Source organism: Delphinus delphis, chromosome 7, assembly GCF_949987515.2.
Source record: "Delphinus delphis chromosome 7, mDelDel1.2, whole genome shotgun sequence".
NCBI lineage: Eukaryota > Metazoa > Chordata > Mammalia > Artiodactyla > Delphinidae > Delphinus > Delphinus delphis.
Genome location: NC_082689.1, coordinates 38,131,635 through 38,156,746, shown reverse-complemented (window position 1 = coordinate 38,156,746; position 25,112 = coordinate 38,131,635). Strand labels below are relative to the sequence as shown.

Genomic DNA, 25,112 nt, shown 5'->3' with positions numbered 1-25,112 from the left:
TTTGAAGTGGTAATCAGGTTGTACTTCCTTAAAATCAGGTGTGTGACTCCTTAAAACCCAAGAATGAAGTGTGACCAACTAGCATTTCTGTTCTCTCTCTATATTTCAAAATGCTTTACAATACTTATCTCTCAACTCTCCCAGGGAAGGTGGGATTGGTTTAGTTTTGCCCACCAAGTGGGCGAGACAAAAAATTTGATGATTTTCGATCATCAGATGATTTTATGATTCTTACTCAACTGATCACACCAAACCCTAAAACAAACTTCTTATTAATTTTATCTATGCCATTCCAAGCATTTATCACACACCCTTAAGTTACAGGCACTTGGGATAACTGACAACAATGAGGCCTGGTCCTTGCTGTTTACGACCTACAGACATTTTCAGTGGTTCCTTCTGTATCAAGTCCAAACACTCTAACGTGGCTTACAAGGCCCTTTCTGGATCTGACTGTTGCTTAATCTCTGTGACCTTCTGTCCATTCCTCCTGGAAGAGCCAGGCTCTGCCCAGCCCTAGATTTTCACATGCAGGGCCCCCCTGAAACTCTTCCCATTCTCTCCTGCTTCTCCCAGTGTTTCTCAAACTAGTCAGTGCATCTCTGAGGGTTGCTGGAAATATCTTAGGGCTTTTATGAGGTCTCTGTGGCAATTTTTTTTTTTTTTTTTTTTTTTTGCGGTATGCAGGCCTCTCACTGTTGTGGCCTCTCCCGTTGCAGAGCACAGGCTCCGGATGCGCAGGCTCAGCGGCCATGGCTCACGGGCCCAGCCGCTCCGCGGCATGTGGGATCTTCCCGGACCGGGGCACGAACCCGTGTCCCCTGCATCGGCAGGCGGACTCTCAACACTGCGCCACCAGGGAAGCCCTCTGTGGCAATTTTTAAATTGTCTTTTCCTTTTGATGGTAATCTAAAACAGCTGGCATCAAAGCTCATCTGAAGGACCACCATATCATCACACACCTCTGTCAAATTTCAGCGCCCACATTTGTACTTAGGATCACAGCTGTGCTGGTAGTCCGACTTTAATTGCCAGGGGCTAATGAGAAAAGAAGGTGGACTTAATAGAAAATGAAATGTCTGAGTCTAGGGAGGGCCAATGATAATGTAGCACACTGAGCCTCCTGGATGCGCGGAATTTGGCAGTAGTCTGAGTAAAGATCTCTGCGCCATGTGACGGGTCCACTGCCCACCACTTTAAGTCACTGCAAAACCTCCACTCCCATGGTGTGTACTGGATCCTAAAGACTCAGCACCTTAGCCACCAGGACCATAATCCCATGCAAAATGTGAAATATCACATCATCCACTACAAAGAAGGGCAGCAAGCCTCCTGCCCAGGATCCAGACAGCCGAGGATGGAGCTCCATTTCCGCCCACTAGTTCTATGACCTCAGGTAGGTAACTGAACCTCTCTGTGCCTCCTTTGCTTCACCTGTAAGATGGGCATAATCATAGCCCTTACCCCATGGGGTTGTTGTGACAGTTAAATGTAACCTCTCAGAGTGGGGCGTAGCATAGGTAAGCACTCATGAGTGTTTGTTACTATTGTTGTCCCGTGCAGTTAATGTGAACATTGGTGGTTTCTGTTTGCATGTATTTTGTAATTTTTTTGGATTTATTGCTATGTTAGAGTCAAAAGCCTAAGGAGTTTCTATCTAGTCTTATATTTGTACATATTCAAACATTATAATAAAAATAATCTAAGTTGATACTTGGGATCTGAAAGACTTTCAATGACATAACTAATCACTCCTTGTCCTACAAGTTAACATCCCTCTTCCTGGAAGCTTTGCTGGCCCTGCTATCTCCCAGATATGTTTTCCTGGATCCCAGGGGCACCTGGCGACTGTTCTGGCATCACACTTAGCATGTGTGATTGTCATTGCCTGTTTACTTCTTTCCCCCACCTCCGTAGGCTATCAATTCCTTGGCAGGGAGCTCTGTGACCCCAGAACCTGACACAGTGGGTGACACTTAACAAGCTATCAACAGATATCTAGCGAATATAAGAATGTCAGAACCAGTTACCTGTAAAACTACAATACTGCTAATTCTGCCGCAATTGAGGCAGAAAAAGCAGTGAGAGCATAATTGGTAAGATGGAAGACAAATTAAAATCCTAGAGACAAGCACCCCAAACCTAACAAAGTTAAAGAAGAAAAAACCCAATGGCTCCGATACCACGTGAAGTTGCGTAAGCACTGAGTCATGCTGCAGAAACTTCTCTGACTTAAAGTTCAGAGAAGCAAAAAGAATAACAAAGAACATTCAATCAAGGCCTGAGAATAAGATGCAAATAAGTTCATCAGAAAGTAATGACCATAAAACTTGTCATAAAGAGATCTTTAAAAATACATTGGCCATATTGTTTATGAATGAAAATGGGTTATTTTCATAAATGCTCTTTGTTCACTTATTTACAGAAGGAAAGGCCTGCTTTTCTCCTCTTTAAGGAGCTCCCCTACATAAATCTACAAGGAACCCAGAAAACAGTGACTTTCTGGGGAGTCTAGCAAACTTAATCTTCTCCAACTCTCCTCCCCCTCACTTGGATATTTTTCCTTAGATGACTTCCCTTTCCACACACTATACACACTCAGACACACACACACACACACACACACACACACACACAATTGCCGCTTTAATGAACCACTGTTACTGAAGGGAGCATGCCTTAACCCCAGATAACGCTGTGACAGAAGAAAGCATGTGTATGTGGCTCTTTGAGTCTGGGACAATGTTTCCCTTGTCATTGTCCCCAGGACACAGCATCGTCAATGGAAGGAAAGGCTACTTGAACAACAATGTCATCCCTAAGGCATTTTTGCCACAAAGTTTGTATTCACATAAATTGAAGGGAAAATAATTACGAGGAAACAGACTTTGTGTTTATTGAGTTAAACGTGTTTTTTCAGACATTTTATGTAAGTATTGGGCCCAGTTGATCTCTATCCCTCAAACGAGTTCAAATCTGAAAGAAAATCAGAAATTCGTGGTTCTTTGGCTAAAACTCCCCAAATAACCCAGAGTTGAAAGAAAAACATCACTGAAAATATTAACATACCATAGGTGAAGCTGGTTTGTGCCTAATATTTTATTTCTGCTTAACTGACACTGAGCGTTTAAAATCTCTGGCTTTGGGTAGCCATGGCCTGCTTGGGAACTCCAGAATCTGGTGAAAGCCTCCTGAATCCTAGTACACGGCTCTTTCCAGGAAACTGAGCTGCTTCTTTTTTTTCAAGGTTTTTTGTTTTCTTTTTTTTTCTTTTTTAATGTGGACCATTTTTAAAGTCTTTACTGAATTTGTTACAATACTGCTTCTGTTTTATGTTTTGGGTTTGTGGCCACGAGCCATGTGGGATCTTAGCTCCCCGACCAGGGATCGAACCTGCGCCCCCCGCATTGGAAGGCAAAGTCTTAACCACTGGACCACCAGGGAGGTCCCGAACTGCTTCTTTGGATTTGCAACCTCCCAGTCAAAAAGGTCCATTGGCTTGAAGCAGATTCCTTTCTCTTCTGAGACAACCCACTGTTCTTGCTATTTGTCAGTATGCCCCCTCCTCTCTGTCCACCCTCAGTCTTGTCCTTAGCCCGAGCCCTCATCTTTTCTTCTCTGGACATTTGCAAGAGGCTGCAAAGTGCTTCTAGCCTGGACCACCTCCAATCTGTCTGGACTGCTATGAGAGCGATCTTTCTTACACACAAATGGGAGCATTAGACACAACCTACCCTACACCCACTTATAATTCTTTAACAGCTTCCGAATGCCTCAGAATGCAATCTAACTCCTTAGCAAGACATTCGAGGTCCTCTGAAATGTGGTTCTTCCTACCTTTCCACCTCATTTCTTTCCACTTCCCCTAACATGTTAGATAACCCAGCCTTGGGAATCTGCTTTCAACATATTCACATGTTTGTGCCTTTGTAAATACTGTTCCCTCTTCCTGGAATGTCCTTCTTTGCTTCCCCTTCTATCTTTTTTGTCTCACACAATTCTGTCCACCTGGCAAACTCCTATCCATCCTTCTTCTTGATGAAATGTCACCTCTTCTGCAGAACCTAGAGATAGTCAGTGTTGCCCTATCCAAACCTCCATCATAACACATCTCATGATGCTGCAGTCACATTTGCCCTTGATCGTATCTCCACCACTGGACTGGGAGCCCCGAGGGCCAGTGGAACCCACCACGCCCTCCCTGGACCATTTAAACTTTGGCTCATTCTCCACCAAGATTTTCAATTCTGTTGCACAACCCTTGACAAAATAAATTAGAATTCCTAATGTAATACTGCCCTCATATTTTGCCTTTCTAAAGATTCAGTTATTGCTACCCCCGGTCTCTATAATAAGGCCAAACTATTTAAGCATTTAAGGCCCTCTTTAATTTGGTTCTCCTGCCTATTATGAAGTAATAAAACCATAGTTAGCATTTATTGATAGCTTACTATGTGCCAGGCACTGTTCAAAGAGCTTTCAACGTGGATTATCTTATTGAATAACCTTAGCAGATGTATTTACATAACTCATACTCACACGGATCTTAACATATACCAGAGAGTTTTAATGGTGATTGAGTCCTTTAATCTTCAATAACAAACCTATGGTAGGTACTATTATTACTCCCATTTTTCAAAAGAGGAAACCAAAGCACAGACAGATTGAGCAACAGGCTCAAGGTCACACAGCTCACAAGTGAGGCAGCTTGGACTGGAGCCCAGCTAGTGCCCAAGAAAGCCTGGGTCCCCCGCACTGATATAACAGGGCTGCCAGGCCAAGCTCCTCCCGGAGCTGGGTCTGTTCCTGCTTGCCTCCCTGCTTGGGATGTCTGCCACTCTCTGCTCTACTCACATAATTCTTATCCTTCAAAGCCTACCTAAAATTCACCTTTTCCTTGACAACTGTGGCCACCTTTGAGCTCTATCCTTCCTGTCTACATCAAACATTTTGCCATTAAAATCCTGTTTCATTTTGAACTTTATTAAATACTATCTTGCATGGTTCTTTGTCTTAAGTGGGCCTTGGGCCTCCAACAAAATTATGAGCTCCTGGAAGGTACCAACCAGTTAACTTACTTCTGAAATTTCCCACAGCACCTAACATTGCAACAGACTCATATAGATGCGTTATATATTCTTGTTGAATTAAAGTACAAAATGAAGCCAGGTCCCCCCTTCCCGGTGTGGCAGATTTACTCAATTGCACCGTATAAGCGTATCATTAATATGGGTCATTAATACATGCAAAACAGCACCCTGAATAAATTCTGAGTTTGCCCAATTATGCTTTATTTTTCCTGCTTAACTAACACTGCACATTGGAAAAAACAGAAGAATATTAGAAAGCAGAGTTAGGAACAAAGTCCAAGTTTCCTTAATTAAAATCACTGAAATAGGCCTCCTTCTGACACAGCTGAAAAATAAAACTGGTTCTTCCTGGCAACTGTCATTAAAAGTCACTAAATTTAGTTCAAATTTAATCTGTGTTTAGCACAATGGTGAAGATCTACTTAATCTGGATAAATGGGAACTATCTACGGCATGGCAGAATCCCTTTGGCAGTATTCCCACATGTGGAAATTATTCCACCATATTTTTGCAGTAACCTACTTGGCTGTGTCAGCTCCACTGGTTATTAAGGTGTTAATCAAAAGTTCATGACCGTATCTTGCAGCCACATGGAGAGGAGTGTTGCCATCCTTATCCACACAGTCAATTTCACCTCCTGAAAAAGACGTTTTAATACAGAATTACATAAGGATTCAGGTTGACGCAGATACCACATTTTATGCTAGTCACTCACGTTACCAAGTGTTGGTTTCGTTTCTACTCTGTGCATCTCTGCTCTCAAGGACAAGAATGCTTTTTAAGGGAACAAGTTACCATCTGAGGTAGTAGTATTATTAAATCTGCATGGAGGGAAGTCTATTAGAAATGCTTTTAGCTAGAAACAATAAACGCTAGAAAAGGTGTGGTGAAAAGGGAACCCTCTCCTACACTGTTGGGGGGAATGTAAATTGATACAACCACTCTGGAAAATAGTACGGAGGTTCCTTAAAAAACTAAAAATAGAACTACCATATGACCCAGCGATCCCACTACTGGGAATATACCCTGAGAAAATCATAATTCAAAAAGAGACATGCACCACAATGTTCATTGCAGCACTATTTACAATAGCCAGGACATGGAACTAACCTAAATGTCCATCGACAGATGAATGGATAAAGAAGATGTGGCACGTATAGACAATGGAATATTACTCAGCCATAAAAAGAAACGAATTGAATTATTTGTAGTGAGGTGGATGGACCTAGAGTCTGTCATACAGAGTGAAGTAAGTCAGAAAGAGAAAAACAAATACCGTATGCTAACACATATACATGGAATCTAAAAAAAAAAAATGGTACTGATGAACCTAGTTGCAGGGCAGGAATAAAGAGGTAGACATAGAGAATGGACTTGATGACATGGGGTGGGAGGGCTAAGTGAGAGTAGCATCGACATATATACACTACCAAATGTAAAATAGTTGGCTGATGGGAAGCAGCTGTATAGCACAGGGAGATCAGCTAAGTGCTTTGTGACCACCTAGAGGAGTGGGATAGGGAGGGTGGGAGGGAGGCTCAAGAGGGAGGGGATATGGGGACATGCGTATGCATATGGCTGATTTGCTTTGCTGTGCAACAGAAACTAACACGGTATTGTGAAGCAATTATACTCCAATAAAGATCTATTAAAAAAAAAAGATACATGCAACAACAACAACAAAAAGAAATGCTTTTAAAAGACCTTTCCACAAAAAAAAAAAATTAAAAAACAAAACAACAAAAAAAACCTTTTCACATTGTCTTATTTAAGGTTCTAAAATCTTACAACTAGATTCCCTCTGAATAAATAATGTAATCAAATTCCACAAAATGTAACTCTGAAGACACATTCAATTTTAGTTTTACTTGCTTAATTAAAGACCTATGTAAATAAACCTTATGCTAAAACATAAGAACCAGAAGGAATAGAGTGTTCAGGAAAAGATTTTATGTAGTTTGATTATCTAAATGCTGATGAGTAAAAGCATCAACCATAAACTGAAAAATCTGTATTTATTAAAACTATAACATTAACCATCACTTTAGTAACACAGTAAACATCTTATTTTATTTTGCCTTCTTTTTCCCCTAATTTTTATTTTCCTACATTTCTTTCTTTCCCTCAACTTTTCATATATATATGAAAAGTTATATATAATATATAATATGAAAGATAAGTAGTCTATTCATTCATTTGAAGAACCATTTAGAAATAAGTCAGACATCATGACATTTCACCCCTAAGAACAAAGACAGTCTCCCGCATAACCATAATTTCATCATCATATCCAAGAAATATAACACTGATACCATAATTTTACATAATATAAGTGCATATTCCAATTTCTCCAATTATTCCCCCAAATGTGCTTTATAATTGTTTTTTTTTAAATCCAGGATCCAATCAAAGATTCTGATAGCATTTGGTTGTCATGTCTCTTTAGTTTCCTTTCATCTAAAACAATCCTCCTGCCTTTTATGTATTTATATATTTATCTCCCATGTCATTGATATTTCTGGAGACCATGCCAGGAGTCATATACTGCATTCTGGAATTGTCCGATTATTTCCTCATTACTAGATTCAGGCTAAACATTTTGGCAAGAATACCCCAGAGTTGAATTGCACTTCCCATCACATCTCCACAGCACACACATAAGGTCAAGTTTTTCCATTACTGGGTGATGCAACTTTTGATTACTTGCAATAGGTACAGAGTGTCAGTTTGGGAACATGAAAAAGTAAGTTCTGGAGGTGGGTAGTGGTGATGGCTGCACAACAACGTGAACGTATTTACCAGTGCCACTTAAACGTAGTTTAAATGGTAAATTTTTTGTACCACAATAAAAAAAAAAAGGCTTGATTATCAGTAAGAAAATATCAGTAAGCTGATATTTTAAAACTAAAATACATAATTTTAAGCTACTGATACTATAATGTTTAGTTTGTATATCTGAACTATACATACACATTTATGTCTTCCAGAATAAGACATACAAGAGATGCCGGCCAGCACTCTCCACTGTACAAATGTCTTTTCCCCTTTTGTAATTAACAAGGAATTTGTGGGTGATACTTCAGACTGTGCAAATACTCTATTTCCCAACAAAGTTTCCTATAATGATTTTAGCATATACAGCAAGTACTTCGTTCAAAAGTTATCTGAATGCTTTATTCTGTGTGCTTATATTATCAATTTGATACACAGGTTCATTGGATTTTGTTTTCAAAATGTTTACCAGCTTTGATTTAATTTTATTTTATTAATATGTAACACACGTGTCAAAAGTCAAAAATTCTACACTTTTAAAAAGTCCCACTCTCATTTCTATCCCTTTCACTTCACCCTCAACCACTTCCTATAGTAATTAATCACTTTCTTTAGTTTTGGTTTATGCTTTCTGTGTTTCTCTTTGCAAAAACAAGCACAATAGAATCTTTTATACCATGCTTTTTTTTGTTGTTTTTCACTTAACAACATACCCTCGAATTCACTCCTAGAGATCCCTTCTTGGAACTCTTCCTCATTGTTGTACAGCTTAATTATTTTTCATTGCATGGATGTATTAGTTAAGTACACCAGTCGGGTAGGGATGAGCATTTAGGTGGTAAAAATCATTTCACTAATATCAGGAATGTTGTAGTGAATAACCTCATTCTGCAAGTGTTTTGTACTTGTTGGGTCTATCTTCAGAATAAATTCCTAGAAAGGGGATTTCTAGGTTACAGAAATGAGTATGTGGTTTTGTTAGATTTTGCCATGTTTCCCTCTTTAGGCGCTGTGCAATTTTGCACTCACACAAGCAATGTATGAGAGTGCCTTTTCTCCTCCCCAGCCTCGTCAAGCTTTTGAATATACACCACGTAATGAGTGAGAACTGGTATCTCACTGTAGTCTTCATTTCTCTTGTTAAGGAAGTTGAGAATCTTTTAATATATTAAAGGGCCATTTGTTTACCTTTTTCTATGAACCATATTTTCATGACTTCTGCCCATTTTTCTAAGAGTATGTGTGTGTGTGTGTGTGTGTATGTGTGTGTGTGTGTGTGTGTGAGAGAGAGAGAGAGAGAGAGAGATCTTTTATTCCTTAATTTTTAAAGGTTCTTAAAATATTTGGGAGATTGCCCATTTATCAGTAATACATGTTGCAAATATTTTTGGCCTAGATTTTCATTTGTCTTTGGTGTTCTACCCTGAAAAAAATTCTTTTTCGTAATTTATGTCTTTTATTGTATTTAGATTTTGCATTGTAGTTAAAAAGGCTTTCCCCACATCCTAGCAATAAGGAAACTGACATATGTGAAAATATTTGCTACATGCATTAGTGATAATTGGGTAAGCTTCCAAGTAGTTTAAGAGTCCTTGAAAATCATGAAATAAGGAGAAATCAAGGAGAGGGAGGAATGGGGAGTGACTGCTAACTGGGATAAAGATTTTGAAGGGGTGTGATGAAAATGTTCTGGAATTACATAATGGTGATGGTTGTAAAGCCTTGTGAAAATACTGAAACCCACTGAACTGTACACTTTAAAATGGTGACTTTTATAGTTTATGAATTACATCCCAGTCAAAAAGGAAGGGCCTGAAGAAAGTAGGAAAAGGGGAGGGAGTAAAGGACAGGGAAGCACACCAAGGAGAAAAATCACATAGTGTGTACTCTTGCTTATGTAAGCCCACACGCACTTATGCTTTTAATAAAAGAAAGCACCTAGGATATTGGGGCACTGAATATAAATTATTCTAAGGTTTTATTTCCTGACTATCCTGTTCATAAACAAATCTCTGCATCATTATGGAACCTAGTTAAGTTATTGAATTGTCAGCTCATGCTCTTAGATATCAGGTACTTTAGAATAGGTCAAATCTTAAGCTTTACTCCCATCATCAATTATATTGGACTAAAGTAAGCTGATATTTTAAAACTAAAATACATAATTTTAAGATACTAATACTATAATGTTTAGTTTATATATCTAAACTACACATACACATTTATATATTCCAGAATAAGAAATACAAAATCCTGAGAAATGCAAATATTACATAAATGGCTTAGATCAATCTAAAAAGATATTAAGCATTTACTTTAAATAATATTTATTACTGAGAAAGTAATTTTCTCACTGTAGAAAATTTAGAAGATGCAGTAAAATACAAAGAAGAAAACAGAAGTCATCTATAAATTCACTGATTATCCGAGATAATCAGTATTAATACTCTGGATATATTCTTCCAGTTGTTTGTATGTGTGTGTGCATTTGTGTGTGAAGACATTTCCCATGGTTGAGATCATAGGGTAGAAAGAGTTTTGTATCCCCATCTCCCCCTTAATATTATATCACAAACACTTCCCACGTCATTAATTAGTTTCATTAACACAACTGTAAATGACTACATGATATCAGTATTTAGAGAATTCACTCAACAAGTCCCCAATTACTAGGCATTTAGGCTATGCCCAAATTTTGCCATTAGGAAAAACACAGGAACGAACATAATTATACATAATCTTTATCCACCATTTCAGACGATCTCCTTCAGCAATATTTTTACAAGTAGAACTACTAGATCACAAGTATGAATGTTTTTAAGGCTCTTGATGGACACTGGCAAATTGCTTTTGAGAAAGGCTCTGCCCATTTGCACACCCATCAGAGGTATACTTGAGTACCAAAAGGAAGCCATTGAGAGTCTTTTCAGATCTGAGGAAAAAGCATTAACTTCCAGGCCAAGACACTATTTCTTATAATATGACCATTATAACATCTTCACGATAATATCTGTATGGTCCTTCATTCTAATGAATCCTAACTATGACCACCAACTCCCTAAGATTTATTTCCAACAAACAATATATTTTCTAGCCAGGTGTGCTGGCACAACAGAGTTAATGAACGAGAATCTCTCCTAAAAAGTGAAATAATTACAAATATGTGTGAGCTTTGTAGAAGGGGAAGATGTTAAGAAAAAAAACCAAACTCCAATTAGTACATATGTTTACACAGGATTTAAGATGCTTCACTCTGCAGCCAAGACTTTGGCAGGTAGAGTTTAGCTGCTGCCAATAAATGTGCACATTTGGAGTTTGCAACTTAATAGCTGTTTACAAAAAGGTAATCCCTTTTTAACTTTGTGACAGAGAAATATAAATGGCCACTTGAATACAAATGCTGATCTTTCCTCATATCTTTGTGTCTGTGGCACAGTAGTGATTTTTAAAATCAGTTGTTCAAATAAATGGACTACAATCATTTCTGTAAAAGTAATAATTATGTATCTTTATATATACATTCTTAAATACAGAAAAATCTGGAAGTTTCACCAAACTGTCAATAGAAATTCTTGGGGTGGGGTTACAGAGACACATTGATGGGGGTCATGGGGGAATCTCTTTAATAATTTTATTCTACAGTGAGCATGTACTAATTTTATAATCAAGAAAAATTAAAATAAAATTAATTATTAAAAACTTCTAGGGACTCAAGAACTAGTTCACAGTAATCTAAATTTAGAAGTATCTAATTTAGATCATTTTTATGCCTTGGGGAAAGGCAGCCACCTGGTCTCCATGGATACCTCAGAGCAATCCAGGGTACATGTATTCATGTGAGAGCTGCCCACAGTGGTCAGCCTGAAAGGTCCACCCACGGAGCTGATGCGGGGAACTGTGGGAGACAGATCCCCAGACTTCAAAGAAGTCTTTCAAACACTACATTGCTCATGTCCTTCCCAGGCAAGAGTAGGGGCTCCATGTTTACCAGCCTCAAATATGCCAAAAGTTGGATAGGAAAAGAGAAGAGTGAAAAATACTGGAAACGATAGAGGGTCTGAGCTGATAAAGTTTCCTGTTGTTACTGTCATTTCATAAGTCAATTTAAAACTGTAAAAATATGGGTAATTATCTTGGTCATTTAAGATATACTTCTAGAAAACATCATAACTTAGGAGAAAAATAAAAGAGAATATTTGTTATTTAGAAATATGTTTTATATTAAAGTAGGACCTCTAGATGAATGAATTTCTATCTTATAGTCACTCCTGAAGCCTTTCCATTTTCATTTGCTTGGAATGCAAATTACATATCTTTTTTAAAAATTTTATTGGAGTATAGTTGATTTACTATATTGTGTTAGTTTCAGGTGTACAGCAAAATGAATCAGTTCTACATATACATATACCTACTCTTTATTTTAGATTCTTTTCTCATATAAGCCATTACAGAGTAATGTAATACAGCAACCTGTGCTATACAGCAGGTCCTTATTAGTTATCTTTTTTTTTAGCAAATTAAATATCTTTACTATTCATTTGAAGGTTGCAAGTTAAATGTTATCGATCATTGATTATTAGTGAGGAAAATAAATATCATGAGTTTAGACATACGCAGAGCACGTCAGAAGGGATGATTTATGTAGCATTATCTAGGCATTCATCTGAAATTAGTTTTTCATTGCACAAACAAGAATAGTTATCTTATTAAGTTGCCTCAGAAAGTCTGTGAGCCCAAAGGTCAAAAACCTCACAATGAATCATCCTATCACTTCACTCTTCCTTCTCAAACTTTTATTTTTAAAGCTTCTGTGAAAATAAAAACATCATTTTGAACTTTTGTAACCTGCTGTACAGCATCTGAGGCAGCTGCCTGTGCAAAAGGCCAGATCAAATGCCTTCTGATATCAGATTGTGTTTTCGTTTACTTCTTTCCCTCTCTGGCTCTTACAACACAGCTTCAGACAACAAACAACGTGATTGAACCGCAGAGGTAGTCTTTGCTTATTAACTTAAAAAAGAAAAGAGTCTTTTGGGTTTTTGTCTTAAACGATCACCTTACCAAAGCTGAATGCTTCTGAAAAAAAAAGTTATTATGAAGAATTAATAACCCTGACTAGAGATCAGTCAGAGAAGCAGAGAAATACTGCACAAAGTCCAAACATCAAAGCCATTTAACAAAACAAATAAATAAACATCAAGAATGTTCCTAAGCAGGTCTTAAGAGCCAAGTGATGTCCCCATGGGGGACGGGCATTCCAGGTCCTGTTGTGTGGTTACCCACTCTGGAGGACAGACACCAGGCCCTGGGGGTGTGAGCCTCTGGGCTTTTCCCAGAAAGAAACCAACAAACAGGAGGAAAGAAAAGAGCTTCCTATTCTTGTCCCTAAGGGCATTCCCCCCCGCCTCCCCCGTACGCGGGCCTCTCACTGTTGTGGCCTCTCCTGTTGCGGAGCACAGGCTCCGGACGTGCAGGCTCAGCGGCCATGGCTCACGGGCTCAGCCGCTCCGCGGCATGTGGGATCCTCCCGGAACGGGGCACGAACCCGTGTCCCCCGCATCGGCAGGCGGACTCTCAACCACTGCACCACTAGGGAAGCCCCAGGGCATTTTTTTAAAAAAGTCAAATGGAAGAACTCGCAGTTCTCACATCTGCAATGAATGCAAAGAACTGTCGGCTGAGAGAAGAGAATGCCAAATCATCCTTTTACAGGGATAAATAACTGCCAAATGCAAGCGACTCTTAGAGTAAATAGAATTCAAGTTAAAAACCATTTTAACCTGTCATTGTTCATACAGAGAAGAGTGGTTGAGAGTTCAGTCTCCAGCGTTAGACTTCCTGGGTTCTAATCTCTGTTCCTCAACATACATGCCATGTATCCCAGCAGAAGTGACAACCTCTCTGCCTCAGTTTCCCTATCTTGGAAATGGAGATAATAATAGCACCTCTTTCTCATGGGGTGGTTGGAAGGATTTATGTGGCGTGCTTAGCCAAGTGCCTGGCACAATGTGAAGAACCCTCAACCAATGTTAGCTTTATCATTATACGTAAGTTATGTATTATAGCCACTATATCCTCAGCATTATAGGACCCAGGATCCCACTCAACCCACAAGCAAGATGCCAGGCCAGCCAAGAATGAGATAGGCTCTGAGACCAGCTCCTTGATCACAGAGGACAAGACATCAGGTCTCTTTCAGGGGTCGTCCCAACTCAAGAGTCTAGCAAGAATGTCCAGAGAGGGCATGGAAGTCTTCAAGTCCACAGGGATGGTTTTTAGAGAGGTCAAAGCAGCCAGCAGCACCCCCAAGACTGTTGTAAGCACACTAGCATGACACAGGTCTGGCCCGCGGGGATGGACCTGTAGGAAGGCAGTGCTTACAAGGTGAAAAACTGCTCTTTCTCTGATCTGGTCATTAGTGCTTGAAATTATTCTAACAGGGAACAATGCTTTTTAATGCCACAGAGCTAAGCCCTGGTGATGATGTGCACATTAAATTTTTAAAAATGGATACCAAATAACTCCCTAGTTTTGTTTAGTTTTAAGGCAGTGGACACTGTTTCTGAAAAACAGTTGAGAAATACAGTAGGATGAGGAAAGCGTGCAGAGGAGAGATGCTAGGGTCCCTCCCCACCTCCCCTTTACTTCAAGCAAAACAAAACAATTAAAGTGACCTTTCAATAAAGTAAATGACAAAGGCATATCACATATTTCAAACTAGAATTAATGGGTGTTGTGCAGTTCATTTTCATTTACCTGCATTTGCTCACTGGAAATTTGTTGCGATTTCTTCTACAGTTTCACTGAAATGCTTATCAATTTCCTGTGCTTTGCTGCAGGTATTTTGCTTCCTCAGCATAATTTCCCTGGCTGGTCTTCCATCCAAATGTCAAATGACTTTTTAGTTTTACGACTTCAGTGCCTAAGACATAACTTAGTACCACTGACAATTCAAGTGTACGTCATCCAGTATTCTTACAGATGAGAAAAAGATAGGTCTAAAAAAACTGACTAATGCCAGAATTTTGAGAACTAGAAATGTGGGTCAACTAAAGATAGTTTAGGAACTGCTGGATTCACCTGGAATGTCAGCATAAAATCTGAACTAAACCTGTTTTTTTAAAATTGTCTTTAAGATTTGCTAAAAGAATAGAAGTTGCGTTGTCAGAGTCAATCCACTCACAGATTCTGGCCATGACCCTCTAATAGTAACGTGAACCATGCTGTGAAGTGACACTCCCTAGTACTTTGGTTGCAGAGACAACCCAATGGTTCAAACACACCTTTATTGTAAGCCTGGGAAATTACTAGATTATGTGATTTTCCAAGGTCTCTATCAAGCCTGTGATTTTATGATCCTTTATATCATGTACGTACCCGTTTTTCCTCTGAGTCACTCATTTTTCTTACCTTTTGCCCAAGTAGCTTAACGAGTTTTAACTTATGGAACTATGGCGAATTCAAAAATTTTTAAATAATTCAGATTTGCTGCTAGAAAATGTCTGATACTTATTTTTATTAGTTTCAGAGTGAAAAATGCAGGATCTTGAGCCTGTATAAGTAGATCATTTCCAGTTTCAAAACTCACATGTTCTTTGACTGACTGGGAATTGACTGTGAAACTTAGTGGCTCTACGTCCTCACTCTTCTTTATTTATTTATTTTTTTATGTGCTCACTCTTAAGTGAATTGGTGATGACGTGTCTAAGAGCTTTTAGCAAAGTTCATCAAAGGACAGTATAAATCCAAGCTTAATAAACTCTAAAGCGGAGCATCATATTTCACATTCAAATGACGGACAACCAAACTCAGTCACATCAGGAGACTGTTCCAGTAATGACACTGCAGAAGAATCTCACATACCATTCTGAATGAGGGTTTGTGACCGTGTGAACCTTCCATGGACAGCTGTCATGTGCAGAGGACTTTTACCATCTTTACTCTAAAAAATGAGAGAGAGAGAAACAATGGGCCAGTGACATCAATCTGAAACATTCCTATGGACATTGCCAGCAATGCTCAATAAAGTGTATGTGATATCGCAAGTTATTGCCTAACTTCACATTTTTTTTATTGAAGTATTTACAATGTTGTGTTAGTTTCAGGTATTCAGCAAAGTGATTCAATTATACATATATATATTCTTTTTCAGATTCATTTCCATTATAGGTTATTGCAAAATACTGAATATAGTTCCCTGTGCTATACAGTAGGTCCTGTTATTTATCTATAACATCACATTTTAAAGAAGCTTCGAGACGTGGAAATTATTCTAGAGAAGAAATGGGAAATTTTTAGTTACACGGACAATTTTTAAACTACCCTGGTTTAAACTGAGGAAATCATCCAAAACATTTTTTCATCTCCTGTGATCTACTGGTGAAGGTTTCCTTCAAGGAGTTTTCTTTTTCAACTTTTAAAAAAAATTGAAGTATAGTTAATTTACAATGTTGCGTTAGTTTCTAGTGTATAGCAAAGTGACTCAGTTATACATATATAGTATATACTATTTTTCATATTCTTTTCCATTATACAGTATAATGGATAGTATATGTATGGTTTATTACAGTGTTTTTTTCACCTTTTGTCTATAGTACATGAAAAAAAGACAAATGATGTATTAACTTGTTTGGCCCTGTTTGACCTGAAGACGACTAAATTGCTATAAATCACTGCAACTCTCAAAATTGACCTGAAATCCTCCACCATTCTCCACATTCTAATTCCACAGAGAAACACCACTTTCGATTATTCCAAAAGAGAAACATTTGCTTCACTTAACTCATTAGAAATCATAGGATTAAGATATGTAAATTGCCATGTTAATGATTATCTGGAAATATGTGCTGAATTTATACATCTCTTTATTATTCAAGATATAAATGATGGCATTCTCTCTCACAGATTAAGCCAAAAGATGAAAAATGTACAGAATCCATACATTAGTCATCATTACACCAAATACCAAAGTCCTACACGTTTGATTAAGAAATAATCATTTACAGAATTTCTTCTAAAAATAGTGATATCCAAACAAAAATATTACTGTTATTTTAGACCCAAAGTATCCCCAACTGAGAGACTATATTATGTATTCTTTCATTCAGATATTATTTAAAAAAGAAAAGAAAAGAAAGAAATTTATGGAACTATTCTTTTTCTAAGTCTCAGAAGAAACGTTTCCCTAAGCCTGAGGTTAAAATATGAGATTTCAAAAACACAAGTTCATTTTTGTGATGAAATTCAAATACGTGTGCTTTAAAATGATTCTTTCAAAAACTCTACAATGGAAAACAAATAATCACTTAAATATTTCTCAGAGTGAACCACAGACTCCTGCATCTGAATCACCCAGGATTCTTGTTAGAGATGTGAATTCTGTGCCCTGACCCGGATCTAAACTGAATCAGAATTGATTTCATTTCTAACTTTCACAGCACATTAAAGTTTAGGAGCCACTGGAATGGCTTATGAAACCGCAAGGTTTAACAGAAGAATATTTATTATATCCTATAAGTCTATTCCTTAGACTTAAGAAAGGAACTATGCACAATCTGTGCCAAGGGAAGAGTTAGTCAGAGTGGTAACTGCATGTTGAGTGAAGTAAATAATCATTATAGTGAAAGGTTCTCAGGCTGATGGAGAAAAAAATAGGATTTTTTCTCCATCTTAATCTTGTATGATTATAACCTGAATTAGAAAAGATTGAGAAAGGAAAGGAAGATGGAAGTAAGCTTGAAGCTTTACTGAAATTACGTCTTTAGGGAAAAGGAGAATTAGTCAAGAAAATGAGGATATGATGCCATCACCAATCATAAGACATGATGGAGAAGAGCTCCTAAAAGCTTTCTGATTCCAGGGCCTGGGTCTTAGCTGGGATAAATGCAGACAATTCAAAAGACTAAAAAGTCTGGGAACCACTTAGGAATAAGGAGTTAAGACATACTCCCTCCAACAAAAAAGTGATGACAGCCCAAGGCTCTTAAGGAGAGAGAAAACAGAAATTGCAGAGCTGACATTCATTTGTCCCTAGATGGTGCTATTTCTTTAAATTTTGCTCCAGTATTTTCTCTTAAATTTAAGATGAAAACATAACTTACTAGCATTTAGTTAAATATATATAAAGCTGTAAATATTTCAGCATTTAGATAATATCTTTATAAATATTTAACCAAGCACTTTTCCATGCCTAGAAAAGAGCTTAAAGGCTAGGAGTAACCACCAACCTGGTGGTCACTAACTAAATTGCAGCCAGAGAGCCAAAGCAGACGTCACCAGTTTCTACAGTATATAGTTTACAAAGCTGGTCCCATTTCAAGGACAGTAAACACCATACCCTTTTCCTCCCTTGGAGTGCTTGTGCTTTTGGTAAAGGGACAAACAGACATGACCAAAGTTAGGTTAAATGAAAAGGATGGCAATATGGTCAATGGTGATGCCTGCTTCAGATCTACCCTTGCAGATCTTTGCCTGAGTTCACATGTCACTGAAGACAGACCTTAGCTGACTTTTTTTTTTCTCACTGGGATACGGGTGGCAGGAGGTCGGGAATTGGGGACAGGAAGCATTAAGGGTATCATAGCAGTCATTTTTGGGCAGCTTTGTTTATATGGTATAGGTGTAAAGGGAACTCATTTCAAAAAGCCATTGAAAACCAATGAAGGTCAAAAGACTAGTACTTTTTATTTAGCCTTTACAAGTTAGAACTCAGAATATTCAGGTTGAGACTGAGGATCCTACTGAGTTTCATTGTCTGCCTGAGAAATTTTTCACATGGGGGTGGGGTCGGGTGGCGGGGAACTTGCCATTGCTGCTGCTGGCCCTAGAACTTCAGATACCAAACATTCCCTGAATGCTCAAAGGAGAAGAAATGATCAGTTCTCCCACTTATTCAAAGCTTTGCTTTTAGAAGAACTTCATCATTTCTAGCCTCCTCCCAATTTCTAGGTGCATTCTCCCAGAGCAGATTCAGGGCTTGGAAAATTTTGTGACCTTGAGAACTTGCTTAATAGCTCTCCTATTGACTTACGGTTCAGCCATAGTCATGAAAGAAAACCAGTGAGGACGAAGAATATTTTATGACAAATATTAGTATTCTTTCAGGGCAGAATTCACCATCATCCAAGGAAGATTAATCCTTGAATTAATGAAGCGTTTCCATTCTCAGAAATCCATTCATTCTTTTCTTCCACTTCTAATGCTTTCTTTCCTCCTCCTCCCATAAACCTTCTCTAAACTTAAATACACAGTTACTCCCCAGGAAGGTGAAGGCACTGTGTTCTCTGTGGCACGGTGCCCCCTGGCGCCACAAAGCTCAGTGGCTCTGGTGGAGGGCAATAAAGTCTCTATAAAATAAATATAGCCAGAAACCCCAAAGGGCTTCCTAATTCAATGGAAAAGCAATCTAATACCCTGGTGTGCAAAAAGCCATATACAGTCTAATTTTTTTAATGCTTCTAAAGGCTGGAGATGGCACGTGGTTGGCTCAGACATTCACCCCCCTCCTTTCCTCATTTCCTCTCTTAAGATCCAAGGGCCATGTCGCTATTACTGCTTACTCTTGCCTATTCCAGTTTCATCTTCAACCTCTGCAATGCAATTATAGAATATAACTTGGTCCTGGTACATACAAAGAAGGGAGCTGGTCCACTTCAGTAAATGTGTGATGGGCTTCAGTTCCAGTCTCTTAGGGTTAAGTGATCTAAAGGGCCCGTGCACAGAAAAGAACTGAGACCACAGGCAGGCGGAATGTTAGGTAGGCAATGGTAATTTCTGAGTCTATCTTTCTAAGTCATATCCAGCATGGCCACGTGTTTACTGTCTTCTTTAATGCTTAGTTTGAGTGCTTCCAAAAAGAGCCTTGAGATGCTACAAAAATTACAACGTGGTCTCTGATGGAGAAGGGAAATTATTTCATATTTCCTCATGCTCTTCCTATTTGCAAAAAAAGAGTAAACTTTCAACAGATTATTGTATTAAGTATTGTGTCTCTATTATTTTATAATAATTAAACTTTGTGATATCACAATATTCGAAATCAAGGACAGGGCCATGGTCAATCTAAGCAAAATGAGGGACTGTAAAATGCATGCAGGACACATAACCTTCCTCCCCTCTCCATCATCTTGCAATTTCTCATGAAGATGTCACTTTCTGTGTTTTGTGAGGACAGAGGAAAACAAAGTGAACACGTGAGTAGGTATTGGCTACATTTCAATCTGCTATTTTCTTCTAACTTTGGAAAATCTAAACAAATACAAATTGTCTTGCAATCTACAAACACTTTCAAAATCCAAGGGCAATGTGGTGCAGAGAGATAACAACCTCCAGTCAGACCGAATGGCTCCACGGAAATGTTAGATGATCCATGCATCCAGAGTTAACTCATAAAGATTCAAGAGAATTAGGATGCAGCTAGAGTAGATGGGGAGACTGAGGGAGAAGCCTAGATTGGATTCAAAATCCCATTTACACAGATTAGGTAATATGTAAACCCAAGTCTCAGACTTTTTTTTAATGGTGCTTCTTATACTCTATTGATGACTAGCAGTCTACAGGAAAAAATTAACTATTAAAATTAAGTAGCTATGCTTTCCATGTCCATTTTGTGGGGGAGAAGAGAAGGCTGCCATAAACCAAGGCACCATACCTAGTTGAAGCCTCTTATCCGATCTGAACTGGCTGCTAGTCAGTTACCTGGGAGAAGTAGGTAGGTATGCCAGAAAGTGGCCTTCTAACCTCAGTATCGGGCACACTGAAAGCATCAGTTGGCATGTTTTACAGAGGAAATGGAAAGCATCAGATAACCCCGTGAATTAATTAAGGTTGGTAAATAGAGATACTTTATCTAACTTCAATAATGTTCCTTCCTTTAGAGGATCCACAGGATGTCCCTCAGACATTAGGATGGCAAGAGAAGTGTCACAAGTCTTGGAGACACTGACGGTTAAGCCACCTGTTTGCCTCCTGTCCTCTACCACCCTCCTCTTAGACTCTAACCCCACATGTTGGCTCTTTCCCCACCTCGGTTGCTTTGTTGCCCCTAAAGACCTTCATCCTACCTCCACGTAGGACCTTGGATGGGGTCCCCTTACAAGATCTGGAACTCTGAAATTCTCTTCAGCTAGTTTACTTTTTCATTTCTGCCTGCTTTCTACCTTCATGAAGACACTCCATCCCCTTCGTTTCCTTCCTATCTTCCCTAACTCGTTTTTTTTTTTTGTTTGTTTTTTTTTGCTTTTTTTTTTTTGCGGTACGCGGGCCTCTCACTGTTGTGGCCTCTCCCGTTGCGGAGCACAGGCTCCGGACGCACAGGCTCAGCGGCCATGGCTCATGGGCCCAGCCGCTCCGCTGCATGTGGGATCTTCCCGGACCGGGGCACGAACCCATGTCCCCTGCATCAGCAGGCGGACTCTCAACCACTGTGCCACCAGGGAAGCCCAGATTTCAATTCTTATACTCATCTTTATCTCCTCCATCTCTTGTCCAACGAAATCCCAGAGATTTCCTTTCTGCAAAGCCTCTCCCTCCGTTGGCTGTCCCCATCCCCCTGTCCTCATTACCTCTTATCCAGACCCATTTCATTGACTTCCAGTTATCTTCTACTTGTCCCCTCCCTAGGTCCACTATATCTGAAATTTTTTTTTAATAAAAATGAAAATAGCTTTTCTTTTTCTTTTGGATATAAAAGTAACACATACTTCTGGCATCACAATAAGAAGATTAAAACAAATATATTGAAAAGCAACTAAAAATCCAAATCATAATTTTGCCTCGCTGGAGTGATAACTGTTGCTAGGATACTGATGTAGATTCCAGATATTTTTCTCTTTCTATGCACATACATAGACACATACTTTTTGAAATTATAAAACTGGATCATATTTACTTATTGCATTTTAATTTTTCATTGATTACACTGGGCATTGCTAGTCTTTTTGATACTTGCCAATTTTAAAGGCAAATATTAATGTATTAGTATTATAAACGTATTAGTTTGCATTTCTCTAATGACTAGTAATACTGAATATCTTTTCATAAGTTTAATGGATATTGTATTCTCTCTCTTGTGATCTGCATTTGCCCATATTTTCTAGTAGACTATCATACTTTTTCTTATTGATTTTTACGAGCTCTTACATATTAAATATGTTAACTCCTTGCTTATATGTATATTGCAGAAAAATTTCCAAGTTGCTCCCCTTTCAATTTTATGTTAAGGTTTTTGTTTTTGTCTTTTTTGTTGTTTTGTTTTGTTACATAAAAGGGAAGCTGAGGATGCGAACAAGGTCACTTGGTATAAATCAGGATATTGTGCTACAATCTAAATGCATCCAAGTGATGTAACCTGGATCATGAAGGCTACCTGCAAAAGTTCCTCTTGGTTATCTGTTACAGTGAGCAGACTGGTTACCTAAAGTTTACCTGTCGAGACCTCTCAACTCCTTTGCTTGCCATTCTATGGATCTGGAATGTCCTCTCTCAAATTCTCTCTATCCCTCCTCATCTCAACTGATGTCAATCTTCAGCTCAGAAGCAATCTCTAGTTTTGATGCCCAAGCAAAAAGCAAGTCAATACTTACTTCTTATAATCTGCAGCACTTTATTAATTTCTCACGCCACTCATGACACTCTCTCTTGTCCCATGATTATCTGAGTACATCATCTCCTTGCCATATTGTAAGTCCCTTGAGGGCACCTTGGAGTATACACCCAGTACCAAACAGAGGGCACTAGGTAGTCCTCAGTAAGGTTGCTGAGTAAAGGAATTACCATTAAAACCAGATTAATATCATATACTTGAAGTCACTATCTGGGGTTTACTCCAGGAAACCATTTGAGAAACTCCTTGGAGGGCTTTGCGGGTTGGAAACAGACCTGAGATCGTTAGGTTAGGCTTCCTTTTCATGCTCAGCATCTCTGCCCCATCAGCTCAACATTCACCTCAGTATTAGAATCTCGGCCAAGTCCACATCCCTGAGACCCAGTATTTGCTCCCATATATTCACTAAGCTACCGAGGGCACGTGGCTAGAACCTCAGTGTCATCCACTGGTACCACCACTGCTGCAGAAGTTTCCACATCACGACAATATAGGGTAAGTCCGCAAGAATCAGGACCCTTAGAGTTACAATTCACTAATTGTAATTTACAGCAGGTGAGTTTGCTCAAACAGAGGCTCAACGCAAAGGTACTTCACACTGAGAGAGGGAGACTGAGAGAGAGTCATACCTGAATGTTAACATCCGCCCCGTTGTTTACTAATAGTTCAAGACACAAAGCACCGTGTGTGGAGGCAGCAGCAAAATGCAACGGGGTGAACCCGCTGGTATTGGGCTGGTTCACATTAGCACCGTAGTCGGTCAGCTCGTTGACTACAGCATCCTGCCCGTTGTAGCAGGCCAGGTGGAGGGCCGTGTTTCCATACACGTTGATTTCATCAATCTGCAAATGAGTCCAACATGGGCGATTAAAAGCACTGAAGCCAATTTACTCCATTTCCCACCAAAAGCCTACCGGCCGTGCTGGAGAAAAGAAATACCCATCTGTCAGTGTGATCATTCAGAGCTTACTCTTGCCCCAGCGTGGTCATCCTGGGAAGGCTTCTCACGCAGAGGTAAAGCTCAGCAAAACGTGAAAGTGACAATAAGTGAGCTGGGAGGAAGAGTGAGAGGTTTCCACTTGTGGCAAGATATCTTTCAGCTAGGGAAGGGACAAAAAGGGAGAGGCAAAGCTGCCTCAAAACGCCAGAGGAGAACTGAATCGGGGGAGCAAGAAACGAGCCCGGATCTCAACAGCGAACAGAAGAGGAAAGGGTGGGAGGTGCTCAGGGAGCTGCTGGGGGGCCTGAACTCAGAACCCGCTCTGCTGACACCTCAAGAGGCCACATTCTGGTGGCTGGGCTGTGGAGCTGCCCTGGTCATTTAGCTCCCAGCTCCCTCTTGCTCTCCCAGACCTGCCCTGACTGCTGTTATCACCATCTCACTATCGCAGCTCGCTTTTCCTTTCCTCCGGGACAGCCTCACTACTGCTCCCACCCTGCTACCTAAGAAGAAGGGGGTGAGGTCTACTTCTCCAGCTCAGCATGTTTGTCATTCATTTCTGCTTGGAAGCCACGATTTAGAAGGCTAGGTTCTAAAGGTGGGATGATGAAACCTCGCCAGTCTTTTAAAAATGACTGGTGGATATGTATCCCAGATGTTAAAATATTTCTCTATGTTGATACAGAAAGTTAGTCTGTTTCTGGCTTTCTACGACTTAGCATATGCCCCATTGCCCTTCATCAGTTGCCCATGTAAACTCAAAAAAGACAGGATGGTAAGAAATGAGGGTTGTTTTTTTTTTCCCTCTTGAATTAAAATGCAAACAGGATTTAATTTCAGAAAACCCACAAAGACACAGGATTTAATTTCCGAACAACAGAAAACCCACAAATGCACCATGGGGTGATGCCTGAATCATAGCTCACCTCCACCCCCAGATTCAGGAGATGCTTGACAACGCTGATCTGCCCATTGGAGGCCGCGGCATGCAGGGGCGTGTAGCCCTTCTTATCCTTACACGTCACTTCCGCGCCGTGGTTAACGAGCAAAGCCACAACGTCCAGGTGGCCTGTAGAAACAAAGCAGCAGAAAACATCGTTAACCTTTATAGGACAATTTGACAATTCATTCCACCTGAATTATCACCACCAGCTTTTATTGCCGCCAGCATCTTGCTAAGCTGTTTATAAAAAGCTGCTTCATGGCAAATATCCAAAAAATATTTAGGGAGTACGTACTATGTGTCAGGCATCATGTAAGTGCTGTGGGAAGAAAGAAGATGATTCACATGTGAGGCTTCTCTTTAAGGAGATCGATGCCTGTTTACAAATAAATAATGTGGAGGTCCTGCCAATATGTCAGAACCAGAGACTAAAAAAAACTTCACGTCAAATGAAAGCAATGCTTTTGAAACCAATTGCCATTCTTCACTGAAAAGTCTAACAATGACAATTTGGTTTGGAAAAACTAATGAAAGAAAAAAAGATCAATTAATCAGAACAACTCCAGATTATTGTTAAATCATATGCAACTGCTGCTGTTTGACCCTTTTCTGGGCCCACAAAAATGGCAACTTCATATGGTTCAACTTCAAGTTCTCATGAGTTGCTGGCTAAACTGAACACCCTTCTAGTTTCAACTCCTGTTGGCATATTTTCTAGAATATCTTCCTTTGTTCTCTATCTTGCTACATATACAACAATAAATG

General features: G+C 39.3%; 1 protein-coding gene across 1 annotated transcript in view; it reads right to left on the bottom strand.

Moving 5' to 3' along the window:
* Window positions 1-25,112, bottom strand: part of ANKRD44 (ankyrin repeat domain 44) — a 319,078-nt gene that overhangs the window by 97,689 nt on the left and 196,277 nt on the right. The window contains exons 7-10 of the mRNA XM_060016372.1: window positions 24,331-24,473; window positions 23,094-23,306; window positions 15,726-15,804; window positions 5,613-5,727 (exon numbers count right to left, since the gene is read on the bottom strand). Coding sequence (XP_059872355.1) covers window positions 5,613-5,727; window positions 15,726-15,804; window positions 23,094-23,306; window positions 24,331-24,473 — 550 coding nt within the window. The remainder of the gene's footprint in view (window positions 1-5,612; window positions 5,728-15,725; window positions 15,805-23,093; window positions 23,307-24,330; window positions 24,474-25,112) is intronic.